Genomic DNA, 16,242 nt, shown 5'->3' with positions numbered 1-16,242 from the left:
ATTGGTATTTCTCAAAGTGTAGTCTCTGATCTCCTTCCATCAGAATATTCTGATGTATTTGTTAAAAATAGACTTCTGTACCCTACCTTTAAATGATCATAATGAAAATCCTTGAGAATGGAGCTAAAGAATCTGCATTTTCACAAGGTTATTGGCTGATTTTGACAATTCTAAAGACAGAAATAATGCTAAAGACCACCACTTGTCTACTGCTTTGTCTTACTGTGGGTTACTGGCAGGTGACTGTGATGCTAGAAGGTATGCCAACAATATTTCAAATACCACCACGGTCACCAAGATGAACTGGTTTCAGCAGAGCTTCCAGAATAAGAACAGACTATCAGGAAAGAATAAGCTGTCCACGACTGATGAATTAGACACTGAAAACCTTATGAATTTCAGTGGAGCATTGTCAGATACAGCACTAGAAGAAAAGCCCCTCAGGTGGGAAGGCATTTAAAATACAACTAAGAGTTGCCTCATCAAAGAAGAGTCAACTATAGTGACTTGAATGGAGTATAGCTTTCAGGACTTTCATTTGATGATGGGGCAGGGTTCAAATGGAGAAGAAACAGCTGCAACATCAATTAGCAATTATAATATGGGACGAGTAAAATATGAATATAAGAAAACTGGAGGTCATAACAAGTGAAAGTGAATGCTTAAAGATCAATAGCCTTGACATTGGTTAGCTGAAATGGATGGACATTGGCCATTTTGAACCAGACAGTCATAAAGTTTAGTATGCCAGGAATGACAAATTTAAGAGGCATGGGATCACATTCATCTTTGAAAAGAACATTTCCCAATCTATCTTGAATAACTGTGCTACCTGTGGTAAGATAAGATCAACATGCCCACAAGGAAGTCTAGTTAATACAGCTGTTCATCAGATTTATGCACTAAGCACTAAAGCTAGTCATAAAGAAATTGAAGAATTTTACCAACTTCTTCAGTCTGTGATTGGTCAAACGCGATCAAGATGCATTCATAATTATTGGTGATTGGTATGGGCATGTTGGAAATAAAAAGAAGGAACAATAGTTGGAAAATATGACCTTGGTGATGGAAATGAAACTGGAGAATGCATCATAGAATTTTCCAAGGCTAAGAACCCCTTCGTCACAGATACCTTTTTGCAACAACATAAGCGGTACCTGTACATGTGAACTTTGCTAGATTGAAAGTCTAAGAATCAAACTGATTATATCTGTGGGAAGTGAAGGGGCCCTGGTGGCATAGTTGTTACATATTGGGCTACCAACCTCAAGGGTGACAGTTGGAAACCACAAACATCTCCTAGAAAGAAAGATTAGGCTTTATACTTCTGTGCAGATTCTTGGTAACCCACAGAGGTAGTTCTACCCTGTCCTACAGAGTCACAGTGAGCTGGCATTGACTTTGTGGCAGTAAGTTTGAAAATGTTTTTGCGGTAGGAAGAGACAATGGAGAAGCTCAAGATCAGCAGCCAAAATGGGGCCAGACACTGACTGGAACACAAAATCCATTACTCATAATTTGGGCAGAAGTTGAAGAAAATTAAAACAAATCCTTGAGAGCCAGATTATTACCTTGAGTATATCCCACCTAAATCTCAAGAATGTTTCAAGAACATATTTGACATATTGAACACTAATGACAGAAGACCTGCTGAGCAGTGGGATCACATCCAGAACATCATTCATGAAGAAAACAATAGGTCATTTAAAACCCAAGAAAAAAAAGAACTGATCAAAGTGGATGTCAGAAGAGACTCTGAAGCTTGTGGTTTATCATAGAGTAGTTGAAGTAATTGGAAGAAATGATGACATGAAAGAGCTGAACACAAAATTTTTGAGTAAAACTTGAGAAGACAAAGTAATGTAGTATAATGAAATGCACAAGTCTGCTGCACAAGAATTGGTCAAGGTGTTAAAGAGCAAAGATCTCACTTTGAAGTCTAAGGTGCATCTGGCCTAAGCCATGATATCTTTAATAACCTAATTTGGATCTGAAAGTTGGACGATGATTAAGAAATATTGTAGAGTTAATGCATTTGAGTGATTTTGTTGGTGAAGAATATCGAAAGTATCAGGGAGTGCCAGAAGAACAAACCCATCTGTCTTGGCATAAATGTAGCCAGAATGCTCCTTCGAAGGGAGGATGGTGAGAGTTTGTCTCAAGTCCTTTGGACACATTGTCAGGAGAGACCAGTTCCTGGAAAAGGATGTCACGCTTGGTAAAGTGGACGGTCAATGGAGAGGAGGAAGACTCTCAACACAGTGGACTGATGCAGTGGCTGCAACAATGGGCCAGATGTAAGAATCATGAGGAAGGCTGGGCCCAGACAGTGTTTTGTTGCATTGCACATAGTGTTGCTATGAGTTGGAACCGACCTGATGGCACCTGACAACAACAACGAAAGATAAGATACAATCCCAATTCAAGTCCCCCTGTCCCCTCCTCAACCCTTTGTCTTTTGTGAAAACCTCTAAAGATTACTCCTATCCCCATAAATTTCTGAGCTGACTTCTCTGACTTGAATTTTACTAGACTAGACAATCTCTTTGGGAGTCAGTTTTGATAGGACTTTTTTTTTTAAAGGCACTCTAACAAGACTAAGAAATGTGTATTTCTGACATAACTTGTCTGCAGACATCCACTGATCACAGAGATACGTTTCAACATGTTTTATTTGGAATAAAGTGACACCTAACAATAACAACAAAAAAGATGGTGAACTGCTGCCGTAAGACAAGTCTGAGGAGGGCAGTTAAGACAAGGCAGGTTTTGCACAGATGAAAAGAAAATATCTACCAAATGAATTGAAGAGCATCCTTTTGTTGTCAACATACGATCCTTCACAGACTCTTAATTTGTACTAATAATATTTGAAAAAGTCCCAGAATCTTCATATGCTTTATGTAACTAAAATAAAGTGGGATGGGCTTTCAAGTTTCTGCAGTCACAAGAAACTCTGTATTTGGTTTATTCTATATCTGTAAAGAAACACTTGGCCATTTCTGTGGTGGATTCCACTTTCCCTTTAAGATGAGACTAGAAGGCTCTCTGAAGGACTTCTAAGACAGAAAGGACCCTGTGATTCTGTCGTCAGGTAGACCATGAAGGAAACTGCTGCTCCTGAACATATGAAATGCAAACATGTCTGAAATCCCTGCTACCTCACCCCTACCCATAGACTAGTATCTCCAAAAAGAAAATAATCAAAATTAGGATCACTTAACTTACAGTTTTGTAAAGTCAAAGAACCAATTACCTTACAGTTTTGTAAAGCCATTCAAAATGAGATTGTATCCTGTCCAGGGCTTTAAAGCAGGGGCAGTGTTGGGATCCCATCTTTTTATCACCACCAAAGAGCTCTGTGGGCAAGTCACTAGATCTTTCTAAGCCTTTGTAGAAGAGCAACACTCAGAATTGCATCTACTATTTTTTATTTTGCTGAGGAAAGTACAAATAACTATTACAAAAGGTTCAATACAGTGTGTAGTCATAGAATATTATTTTTAACCCACCCTGTTTTGTTGCTTTTTAGAAGGCTGTCAACCAAATAGTTTCAAAACCACATGTGTTAATTTTGCCAAATACAAAAATAAAGGAAGTAAGTCCATGGAAGCAATGAAATCAACTCTCTACCACTGATCTTGGGAACTATAGTGAGACTCCACTTCCAGTCAAGGAGCCCTGGTGGCATAGTGGTGATGTGGTGGCCTGCGATCTGCATGGTCAGTAGTTCAAAACCACCAGCAGCTCCTCAGGAGAAAAATGGGGCTTTCTATTCCCATAAAGAATTACAGTCTCAGACTCACAGAAGCAGTTCTACCCTGTCCAATGATGAGTCTGTATGCGTCTGCATTGACTTGATAGCTGTGAGTCCCACACCAGTAATGCCAGGGATCCCCATTGCTCTCCACCTCTGTGCTCATGAATATTGGTAAGACACGCCCTCACTCGAGGTTTCCTGGCACCAAAGTATGCTTCTCGTTCCTTATTTACTTTCTAAGAGCATCTTGTGAGGACTACATTAGGACCCTTGAAGTCCTTTATGGCTGAAGTGCTTTATTAGTTTAAAGCAAGGGGAACCTTTTCAGGGTGTGTTTGAAGTGTGTTGTATTACTGGAAATGCCGTCTGGTTTTGCTACAGATTTGGTGGAATTCAGCTCCGTGAGCAAACTTCCTTCCTGCTTTTTGTTCTGTTTTCCGGGTCCTCTATAGATCATGGCTTCACTGTCCTCTTAGAAATAAGCTCTCCTTCTTATTGGCCTCTTGGATCCATGTTTTCAAAACTTCAACCCAGGAAGATTTTCAATGCCAGGAAATGCTGTACCTTTGCAATGATGCTCAAAGTGGCTCCAGGTGCCCTGGTGTGTACAGAAAATGAAGGGTTTTCCCACCGACTGGTAGCCTGGATCGCAAATGTACTGGACTGTCATCCCAGGATGATAGGAAGATGTTTGTGCTCCAATGAGATGCCCGTTGCGGATCTCGGGTGGATGTGGGCACACTAAGGGTAAGTTCACACACAAACACATAGAAGGAGAGTCAATTAAGCATAGAAATATGAACAAGCTAACCTGTTCCATAATACATCTGTCCAGTACAGGCACATAGAGACCTGAAGCAAGCAGGTCCTAAACCACTGCTAGCTGATCAATGGAAAGACTGATTCTTACACACCCAGATCTCTCAGCCTTGAATAACAATCCTCCGATGGTCTGCCTGCAGGCTGTTATCAGATGGAAGTACCACGGGATGTGTGAGCTGCCTATTCAATGCTCTGCCTTCACTGGAAGATGGAATCCGTGTGTTCAGTCAGCGACATGTAAGCCTGTGACTGCCAGGCACTGTCATTTACAGTAGGCTTTGCTCAAAGTGCAGCGGAGGGTTCACAAAGGACACAGTCATGCACAGAACACTTAGCAGTGACAAAAGGGATATAAACATCTGCTTCTGAGTTCCTTTAGATGCTTTTATAGAATTATCAGTTCTGAAGTACATTGCTATCATCAACATGTAAACCTTTATGCCACCTAGCACAAAGGCAACTAGAAATAGAGGTAGCATCAAGATGATTTCCTTTGGCATTTGTTTTCAGTCCTTGGAAAATATTCACTACCAAATCTGACCCACCCTGGTTTCTCCTCTTTTCAACACCCCGCTCTCCTTACCCAGCAGGGAGGATCATGTGAATATTACCAGTCGGGATACAGCTTGGCACATCTAGAACCCCTATGTTGTTTAGCTGCGGGTCGTTCTATCTCAGCTATTCATGTTACCAAGCAAAGTCAACTGTCATTAGACAGATAAGGATGCCTTCACCTAGACATTCTGACCCACCTGGGCCACAGAGAAATGGGCACTAACCAGCAGTCACAGAACGTTCACAGCGAGGGGCAGGGCCACTCCAAATCCCGTTCCCTCCATCATCACTTGTGCAGCGGAGGGTGCTCTCCCCAATGAGGCTGAAGGTCATCCCTTCGCCTGGGCTGGGGTCACACGTGTAAGATATTTCTTTTCCGTAGGGAAAGCTTCCCAGAGGATTTCCTGTGTGGTCCCCATGATTGATAGCAGGAGGTTTGGGACAGAAGATTTCTAAAGAAAAGTTCCATTAGAATGTTAATGGGCAGCCTGTGACGGGGCGAGCATACATTTGTATTCTCTCAGAGCAAAACAACTCAGAGATTGTGAAATGATCATCTTAACCATTTGGGAAAATAATTGTGATATTCAACAAACATTTGACCCTCTATTTTATGCCGACTATCATAAAATTCCTGGACTGATCATGGGAATGCTGTGTGAAACATGCAATATTCTGGCCCTGAGACACCGGATGTTCCGGAGAAATCTGTTTGACATTCATTTCATTTCATATCCACTGTTGCCTTCAACAGATGTAAGTGTGTCTTGATGACCCCAAACCATATTTTATCAGCATCAGAGCCAAATATCCAATAATGTCACCAGAATTCATTAATAGCTGGACCCGAATCAAAACACTCCAGAGTGCCTTAGGGTTTTCTTTCTTCCCAGTATTCAAGTGTCATTTCACCCTGATGTTAGTGTATCTTTGGGAGCATTCTTGCATTGCACGATGCTCATCTGATGTGGACTTAGGAAGATACCTAAGCTTGTCAGCATTGTGCACATTGTGGAGAAAGGGCCTTTGGATGTCAAGCGCCGAGTCCCCTCCTGTTCGTGCAATGTATCTACTTGTTCGGGTCTACCCCAAGTTCTCTTCTACACATTTGTTGTGAGTTTTAGTAGCTCCAGAAGAAAGAGTCTGCTGTGGATAGGAATTTAACCTTTCACCAGCAGATGCCACATAAGATATCCAAAAATATTTATAACAAGCTAGTCCCATACCATGCTGATAACATAGCTCTTATTTTCTCAATGATACATACCACGATTTGACTTATCATTTCATATGTTCTAATTTTTTTGTGCTTACTTATTTAGCTCCTCATTTATTGGCTGCCTCCCATACTAGAACATAAACCCCATAAGGGTTGTCCTTCTCATTTTCACCTTCTCCAGCTCCTGGCCCATGCAAGTGCTCCCGAAACAAACCCTTGGGACTGCCTAATGGGCTGGACAAACAGTTTAGACATGTACAAAGCTAGAAAGACACACTCACTTAAGAGAGGCTACCCTCAAAACAACATTTAAAAAAATGAATAGCAAAATTAGGACACAGCTTCTTGTTATCTAGCTTCTCCCCACATAGTCCCTTCAAAAGTCAACAGCCATTAAACTGGCGACTCATGAATTAGTCGCATGAAAAAATAATGTACCAGACTTACAAGACGTTTCTTGGAATTGTTTCAATCATTCCCCTCAGTGATTTAGTTAAGTAACCAGAGATGGATGAGACCACCCCACTAGAGAACAACAGAAAAGGCAATGGAAGTCCAGCCTCCACACCTTTCCTTCTACTCACGTTCACACACAGGCACACTGGTGTTCCAAACGCTGTTCACTCCACCTAAGACACAATGACTGACAGCACTGCCTTCTAACCGGAACCTGGAGGGGCGGGCGGGGGTGGGGGGAAGCAATCAATCAGTGAGCAATTCTCCTCCCCCCCCAACCCCTTCATCTCTTTCTTGATAGATGATCTGCTTTCTCACTTTGGCTTAATATAATTCAGTTCTTTGGTTCAGGCTGAGCTAAAAAGTCTTGGTTCATCAGTAGCCGGTAGAAGCGCCGAGACCACATTCTCCTGAGCACTTACAGTATCCCGTGCCTGGCAAATGCTTAATAGCCATAGACACCAGAGTCCAGAATCGCCTACAGACAGCACTGAACACAGAGCCACACGTGTCTCTCTGCGAACTAGACCCAGGTTCCTTGAAGGTCATTTCTCACTGATGGCCCTTGGGCATCCCACTTCTTATTAGTAGTCACGAAGAAGAATAGGTTTCAATTTAGGCCTACAAAGTAGAGACTGGGGTGGAAAAAACATTGCTTTTCTTGCCCCAACTCGTGGGGCAGAAGGAGGCTCACGGAAGCGCAAGGGGCCAGAAATTCTAGTTAAAAAAAAACGGTGAAGGGAGGAGCTTCATTACAAAAAGTCACCCTGAAATCCTCCACTTATTATTAGGTCCCGCTTTTCTGAAGTATGCTTATCATTCCTGGATGCATGGCTTTTTGCAAATGTCATCACGTCCTTGGAATGTGGGAGGAAGCTTCAGAAAGTTCATGGAAGATGTAATGAAAAGATAATAGAGTCTTTCCATGCACTTTTTGATGTCCCGTCATATTAAAAATAATTGCTTTGCTGCCTCGTCTTGTTACTTCCTACAGAGTGAGAGTGCACACCCCTAGATTCACCTAAACAACTACGAATACTCTCTCAAACAATAACGCCAGCCATTATTGCCCCATTGCTAAAGTGAAAGTGTTTGAGGGGGATTCAAAAATTTGTGGGAAAAATCCCATTATCTTTTAATTCCATTTTCCCATGAACTTTTTGATGTCTTCTTGTTTTAGTAGATTTACCCGCTCCCCCACCCCCACCCCGCCAACACCCATCCTAATACTATTATAAATCCCACTATTGGTTAGTTTCAACTTTTAGAATCAACTGGATGGCAGTAGGTTTGGTTCGACGTTAAGTTTCCTGAAGCAACCCTAGCACGAACTACCACATTACAAACCATTTTTGTTTAATGTATATCAACCTTTTTTACCCCCAGCCACCCTTCCATAACATTACATTGTTTTCTGCCTCTAACAAACTATTTGCCTATTCAAGTTCCAACCAGACATTCAAAGGTTAGGGCTTTTATTTATGCATTTCTGTGACACTGATTAATAAGCGTCATTTTCTCTTTACTTCCTGATAGTGCTGCCGCTACAACCTTCACCCTCATTTCCAAACTTCTTCCAGAAGTTGCTCTCCCTGCTTAGCTCCTTCCCATTAGTTCATGCTCCCCCAATGAATTTACCCCGAACCCTAGAGTTTCCATCACCACTCGGTCTCTGGCTTCCAGTGTGGATCACACTCACCCTTCCTCACAGATGAAGGAGACTTGTGCGCCCAGCTGGAGACTAGGGGGAGAGAGGACACGGCCATTGGGGAGTTGATCCAGGAAGTCATCACAGGATTTCACTACAGGAAAAACAAAGCTGGAATATGACTGCCACATAAGTAACACAGAGCTTGATCTGCAAATGGGATGGGCACGTAGGCACCTTGACATCTGGGGGCGGCAGGGCTCCAGTCTCCCTGGGGTGTACAGTGCAGGGAAGCCGTCCCTCTGAGGTCATAGCCAGGCTCACAGCTGTAGACAACATTCTCCTTGGGGAAAAAGTTGTCCTTGTCATTTGGGAAATATTTACCATGCAGGATTTCTGGAGGCAGCTGACACACTGAGGAAAGAACAGGGTCAAATCACCCATCAGTTGTAGTGGCATAGTGAGTTATGTGCGAGGGCTGCTAAATGCAAGGCCAGGGGATCAAAAGCACTAGCTGCTCTGTGGGAGAAAGAGATGGCTTTCTACTCGCATTCAGATTTACAGTCTGGGAAACCCACTACCATCAAGTAGATTCTGACGTATATTGACCCTTTATAGAGGTCAGTTTTGAGGCTTTATATGGGAGTAGCCAGCCTCATCTTTCTCCTGGAGAGCAGCTGGTGGGTTTGAATGACTGAGTTTGCAGTTAGCAATCCAACGTCTACCCAACAGCACCAACGCTCCTGAAGGCCTTTCTAATATGATGATAAGATGATTTTAGTACCCATGATTCATTTTTCCTGAATATTTCTTCCAGTGATCAATTATCATCATCATTATACATGACTATTCCCCCCCTTTTTTTACGATGAATGGGGGTAATAATCATTCCTACCTTATGTATTTGTTAACAGCAGAAAATTAAACAATTTATAAAAAGATATCACCGATGAAACAGAGTAAGCATTGCTTTTCTGACTATTACAAGAGGGCGTCACAATTTCATTGGAAAATTACATGATCGCTCAGTTGCATTTTCCACAAACTTTTGACTCCTCCTCTTATTATCAGAGGCAGCAGATAGTGGACCTGGGATTACGTCTAGAACAGTCGTGTCGATTTCACTGTGTGCATGCATGAGCACACACACTATAGTTCTTCCTTAATTTCAACAAATCCTGCCCTTCAGGACCGTCCCTGCCCCCATGAATCAGGGTCTCAAGTGATCCAACTCACCCCTGGAGCAGCTTGGCAAGTCAGGCACCCATCTGTTGTTGGCCTGGCACTGTGCACTGCTGGGCCCCTTCATGACAAAGCCAGGCTGACATCGAAAGCTCACAACCTCATTTAAGGAGAAAAAATTCCTATTTCTTGACTCATAGATTCCATTTTCAACTTCGGGAGTTGTGCATCTTTTAGAAGAAATACATTGAGGAGGGGGGCCGCTCCAAACTCCGACTCGGTCATCGCTGGTCCTACAGGTTATCGATTCTTCTCCTACCAGGTCAAACAGCTTCTCTCCGGATTGCGCAACGTGACAATAATAAGTCACCACCGTGCCATATGAAAAGTTTCTGTTGCTGCTATGGAAATATCCCTTGTCTATCTGTGGGGGTGACTCACAAAATATGCCTGGAAAAAGGGAATTAAACAGCTCACATTTTTTAATCGTTTTATTGGGGGCTCATACAACTTTTATCACAATCCATACATACATCAATTGTGTTAAGCACATTCGTACATTCATTGCCCTCATCATTCTTAACACATCTGCTCTCCACCAAAGCCCCTGGCATCAGTTCCTCATTTTTTCACCTCCCTCCTCGCTCCGCCTTGCCTCATGAACACTTGATAATTTACAAATTATTATTTTGTCAGATCTTGCCCTGCCCAACGTCTCCCTTCACCACTTTTCTGTTGTCCGTCCCACAGGGAGGAGGTCACATGCAGATCCTTGTCATCGCTTCTCCCTTTCTAACCCTCCCACCATCCACCCTCCCAGAATCGCAGCTCACACCACTGGTCCTGAAGGGATCATCCGCCCTGGATTCCCTGTGTTTCCAGTTCCCATCTGTACCAGTGTACATCCTCTGGTCTAGCCAGATTTGTAAGGTAGAATTGGGATCATGATAGTGGGGTGGGGCGTGGGGGCGAGGAAGCATTTAGGAACTAGAGGAAAGTTGTATGTTTCATCATTGCTACATCGCACGCTGACTGGCTCATTTCTTCCCCGAGACCCTTCTGTAAGGGGATATTCAGTTGCCTACAGATGGGCTTTGGGTCTCCACTCCGCACTCCCCACCTCATTCACAATGATATGATTTTTGTTCTGATGATGCCTGATACCTGATCCCTTCGACACCTCGTGATCGCACAGGCTGGTGTGCTTCTTCCATGTGGACTTTTTTGCTTCTGATACAGATGGTCGCTTGTTTACCTTCAAACCTTTAAGACCCCAGACGCTATGTATCTGATAGCCGGGCACCATCAAGAGCTCACATTTTCAACGATGAACTATTTTAATATTAATTCAAATAAAAAGAATGAAGTGACTCCCTGAGTTGTAACTAATTATAACACTTGCTATTTGTGCTAAGTACGCCTGCCCAAAGTAATTATTTAGTGTTAAATGCCCACATCCCAATATGGTTATGTGATTTTGAATGGATATCTGATGTTATTATTACCCAGTGTTGACATTGGACTAATTTTTAAACTGAAATGACATCTTTGAAGGTAACATATACTACTTTTGGTTGTATACATTAAGAAAAAGTAAAAATATACAAATAAGGCATAAGAAATTAAATGATTACAGGTTTATCAATAATAAGTGAAATGATAAATGAATATTATGTTTATCTTAAGATAATAACTGTGAAATATTGGAATAAGTCCATACACATTTATAGTCAATGTTGGTCAAGTGATTATTGACTTATAAATATAGTAGAAATAGAACTATTTTTCATCAAAGATAACCTTTGGTAGGTGTTGAGACTAGACAAATTTTTAAAATCATTTTATTAGGGGCTCATACAACTCTTTTCACAATCTGTACATACATCATTTATGTCCAGCACATTCGTACATATGTTGCCATCATCATTCTCAAAACACCTGATTTCTACTTGAGCCCTTGGTATCAGCTCCTCATTTTCCCCCTCCATCCCCACTCCCCATTCCCTCTGTACCCTTGATAATTTATAGATAATTATTATTTTATCATATCTTATACCATCCGACATCTCCCTCACCCAGTTCTCCACTGTCCATCCTCCAGGGAGGAGGTTATATGTAGACCTTGTCATCTGTTCCCCCTTTCTCCCTCACCCTCCCTTCACCTTCCCGATATCGCCACTCTCACCACTGTTCCTGAAGGGCTCATCTGTCCTGGATTCCCTGTATTCCCAGTTCCTATCTGTGCCAGTGTACATCTTCTGCTCCAGCCAGTTATGTAAGGTAGAATTGGGATCATGATAGTGGGAGGGAGGAAGCATTTAAGAGCTAGAGGAAAACTGTATGTTTCATCATTGCTACACTACACTCTGACTGACTTGTCACCTCCCCACAGCCTTTCTGCAAGGGGATGTCCAATTTCCCCCAGATCAGCCCTGGGTCCCCACTCTGCACTCCCCCTCATTCACAGTGCTATGAATTTTTTGTGTGTCTTTGATGTCTGATACCTGATCCCTTCGATGCCTTATCATCTCACATGCTGGTGTGCTTTTTCCATGTGGGTTTTGTTGTTTCTCAGTTAGATTGCCCCTTGTTTATCTTCCATCCTACGGGACCCCAGATTCTATATATTTTGACAACTGGGCACCATCAGCTTTCTTCACCGCATTTGCCTATGCACCCGCTTTGTCTTCAGCATTCATGTCGGGGTAGGCTGGTGTGCTTCTTCCGTGTGGGTTTTGTTGTTTCTTAGCTAGATGGCTGCCTGATTGTCTTCAAGCCTTTAAGACTCCTGATGTTATATCATTTGATAGCTGGGCACTTTGATAGCTTATGCACTTTGTCCTCAGCAATTGAGTCTGGACAGGCCAGTGTGCTTCTTCCATGTGGGTTTTGTTATTTCTCAGCTAGATGGCTGCTTGTTTATCTTCAGGTCTTTAAGACTTCAGGTGCTATATCTTTTGGTAGCCAGTCACCATCAGCTTTCTTCACCTCATTTGCTTGTGCACCCATTGTCATCAGCAATCGTGCCAGGCAGGTGAGCACCTCAGACTGCCGAATTGTTAGAACAAAGTGGTCTTGTGTTGAGGGAGTACTTGAGCAGGGGCCCACTGTCCCTCTGCTTCCTTAATACTAAACCTATAAATATATGTACATAGATCTATTTCCCCTCATCGTATATAAATATATTTACATCTTTATATGCCTGTATTTAAATCTCTATGACTACCCTTTGCCTCCTAGTTCTTTCCTCTGTTTCTTTGTAATTTCCTCTTGTCACACTATCATGTTTTGCCTTCATTTGGGCTTTAAGAATTTCTCTCAGTTACATTGCCCTTGATCCAGCTCTGTCAGACCTCCCACACCCTCCTTGACACTGATTTTGGATCACTTGTTATTCCCTTGTCGCGGGGCTTGTTAACACCCTCTTCCTTTCCCACGCCTCCCCTACCCCCATGTCCCTCAGGAATTGTCATCCTGTTATTCTCTCTTCTGACTTGTTTATTCCACCTATCCCTTCCAGGTATATATACTATGTACTATCACAAGGCTGAGTACCACGAAGCAACAACAGAAAGTAAAACAATAGCTACAACAATAACAACACACATGTACACACACATGAACGTATGAATAGTTCAAAGCCTGTTAGTTTTCCTTCATGGGTACTTTCCAGTCAAGTCTGATGGGGTGCCATGCCCTGGCACTGCCTCTATCCCTGGGGCCTTCATTGTTCTGCTGCCCCCGTTGCTCTGCAGCATGCCCCCCAGAGGCTGGCTTCGGCGTGAGGAGCTCATGGCAGGCACAATTCCTGCTGTGTGTCTCTAGTGTTGTCCCCAATGGTGCTATGGGTCAATGAGGAATGCTGTCTCCCATGGTGGGGCTGGCCCTGTGGTCATCTCTGTGCTTTGCCTTTCTGAGCAGGAACATTGTCCTCAGAACTTGGTGAGCCAGGATCTGCTTCACTCTTTTCTCCCCCCCCCATGCCCCTTCCTTGGCTCCTGTGTGCTCTGACCAGACCAGTCCCTCTTCCCCTCTTCTTGAGCTGTAGCATCAGTGCTGTCCTTTGAAGTGAATTCTTCTTGGGGGGAGGGTGGTGCTGTATACTTAGTTGGTAATGGGGCAGGTCCCTCAGGCTTCGCTATTGGTTCCCTGCTTCATGTCAGTGTGTTGCGTTCTTGTCTTGGAGCTCCGGGTTGAAGTCTAGTCTCTCCCTGTGGAAACAATCAACACCCTCCCCCTATGTGGGTTAGTGCCCTGTTCCCCCGGCTACCCATAACTTTTTCCATCCTCCCTTTTAATGGGCTACCATATGTAATCCCATATGTATCCCTGAGTTTAGTCTGGCCCCTTCCATATTACCTGGGCCTCACCCCAGGGATGTATGTATACAGCATCTTCTTCCCTATGCCCCTTTTGATTTTTTTTTTTGAGCTTACCTCAGCGGACTCATGTAGTACTTGTCCTTTTGTGCTTGGCTTACTTCACTTAGCATAATTTCCTCCAGTTCTTCCCATGCGGCGATGTGCTTCATGCATTCAGCATTGCTTTTTAGGGATGCGTAATACTCCATTGTATGTATGTACCAGAGTTTTTTAATCCATCCATCTGTTGATGGGAATTTGGACTGTTTCCAACTCCTTGCAATTGTGAACTGTGCCACGATGAACATTGGGGAACAGATATCTGGGCGTGGTTTGTTTTTTTGTCTCTTCTGGGTATATGTACTGGAGGGGGATTGCTGGATCATAAGGTAGCTCAATTTCCAACTGTTTTAGATATCGCCAAATCGATTTCCATAATGGTTGTACATACCTACAGGTCCACCAGTAGTGGACAAGAGTTCCTATCTGTCCGCATTCCCTCTAACGCTTGTTACTTTCTGATTTCTTGAATTGGGCTATCTTTGAGGGTGTTAGGTGGTATCTCACAGTTGTTTTAATTTGCATTTCTCTTATGGCTAGAGATCTGGAACATTTGCTCATATATTTATTGGCCATTTGGATTTCTGCCCTTGAGAAACTCCTGCTCAGGTCCTTTGCCCATCTCTTGGGTGGACAATTGCTTTTTTTTTTTTTCTTGTAGTTTAGCAGTGTAGTGTAGATTTTAGTATCAAGGCCTTTGTCTGATGTGTCATTGCTAAAGATGTTTTCCCATTCTGTAGTCTCTCTTATTACTCTCGGTGAATTATTTCGATGTACAAAAGTGTTTTATTTTTAGTATGTCCCCTTGGTCAATTTACGCCTCCTCTGTGTTGATGTCCTTCCTGATTTCTGATAGCCTATGTAATCCCTGTGCCAAGGTTCTCAGGTTTGTCCCAATTCCCTCATTGATGGCCCTAATAGTTTGGGGTTTTACCTCAAGGTCTGTGATCCACCTAGAGTTTATTCTTGTGCATGGAGTGAGGTAAAGGTCTCGCTTCATTTTTCTGCTGCTATGTATCCATTTTTTTTCCAGCACCATGAATTGAAGAGGGCATCCGCTTCCCATTTGATACTTTTGGGCCGCTTGTCAAAGATCAGTTGTCTGTATGCTGATGATTTTATTTCTGGGTTTTCAATCCTTTTCCATTGGTCTGAATATTTATCGTTATAACAGTACCACACTCTTTTGACCGCTGTGGCTGTGTAGTAGGTGTTAAAGTTGAGTAAAGCAAGCCCTCCGACTTGGTCCTTCTTCTTGTGGAGTTCTCTGCTAATTCTCGGTTTCTTCCCTCTCCATATGAAGTTGGTGATCTGTTTTTCCAACTCTTTGAAGAAAGTTGCTGGAATTTGGATCAAGATAGCATTGAACTTATATAGTACTTTGGGTAGAATTGACATCTTTACAGTATTGAGTCTGCCAATCCATGATTTGTTGAGGTCATCCTTAGTTTCTTTTAATAGTGTTTTGTAGTTTTCCTTGTACAGATCTTTCATTTTTTGAGTCAGATATATCCCTAGATATTTCAATTTGTGTTTGACTATTGTGAAGGGTACCCCCTTTTTGATCCCCTCTTCTGTGCCCTTTTCCAATGTGTACTTCTGTTTGTTGATCTTGTAACCTGCTACTCTGCCATATTCCGTTTTTTGCTTCCAGTACTCCTCTTATGGAACTTTTAGGATTTTCCATATATAAAATCATATCATCTGCAAATAACAATAGTTTTGCTTCTTCCTTCCCCAGATGAATACCTTTGATGTCCTTTCTTGCCTTGTATTGTTAGCTAGGTCCTCCAGCACGATGCTAAATCGGAGTGGGGACAAGGGACATCCTTGTCTAGTCCCTTTTTCAAAATTGATATCATCTTTTCTCCATTGACTACCACATTGGCTGTTGGCTTTTCATATATAGCTTGTATTATCTTGAGGAATTTTCCTCCCATTCCTATCTTCTTGAGTGTCTTAAACAGGAATTGGTGTTGAATGTTGTCGAATGCTTTTTCTGCATCTATTGATATCATCATGTGGTTCTTACATTTCTTCGTTTCAATGTGACAAATAATACTAATGGTCTTTCATATGTTGAACCATCCCTGCATCCCTGGTGTGAGTCCCACTTGGTCATGATGAATTATTTGTTTTATTTATTTTTGTATTCTCTTGGATAGTATATTGTTAAGGA

General features: G+C 42.5%; 1 protein-coding gene across 1 annotated transcript in view; it reads right to left on the bottom strand.

Annotated features, from left to right (window-relative positions):
• LOC142439784 (complement receptor type 1-like) overlaps nucleotides 1-16,242 on the bottom strand; it is a 248,207-nt gene that overhangs the window by 34,277 nt on the left and 197,688 nt on the right. Inside the window, exons 31-36 of the mRNA XM_075542389.1 lie at nucleotides 9,697-10,092; nucleotides 8,698-8,874; nucleotides 8,512-8,614; nucleotides 6,941-7,026; nucleotides 5,362-5,589; nucleotides 4,325-4,501 (exon numbers count right to left, since the gene is read on the bottom strand). Of these exons, the coding sequence (XP_075398504.1) occupies nucleotides 4,325-4,501; nucleotides 5,362-5,589; nucleotides 6,941-7,026; nucleotides 8,512-8,614; nucleotides 8,698-8,874; nucleotides 9,697-10,092 (1,167 nt within the window). The remainder of the gene's footprint in view (nucleotides 1-4,324; nucleotides 4,502-5,361; nucleotides 5,590-6,940; nucleotides 7,027-8,511; nucleotides 8,615-8,697; nucleotides 8,875-9,696; nucleotides 10,093-16,242) is intronic.

The sequence above is a fragment of the Tenrec ecaudatus genome, chromosome 1 (assembly GCF_050624435.1).
Source record: "Tenrec ecaudatus isolate mTenEca1 chromosome 1, mTenEca1.hap1, whole genome shotgun sequence".
NCBI classification, from domain to species: Eukaryota; Metazoa; Chordata; class Mammalia; order Afrosoricida; family Tenrecidae; genus Tenrec; species Tenrec ecaudatus.
Note: the sequence above shows the minus strand (reverse complement) of the source record. Positions and strands in the feature narration are given on the sequence as shown.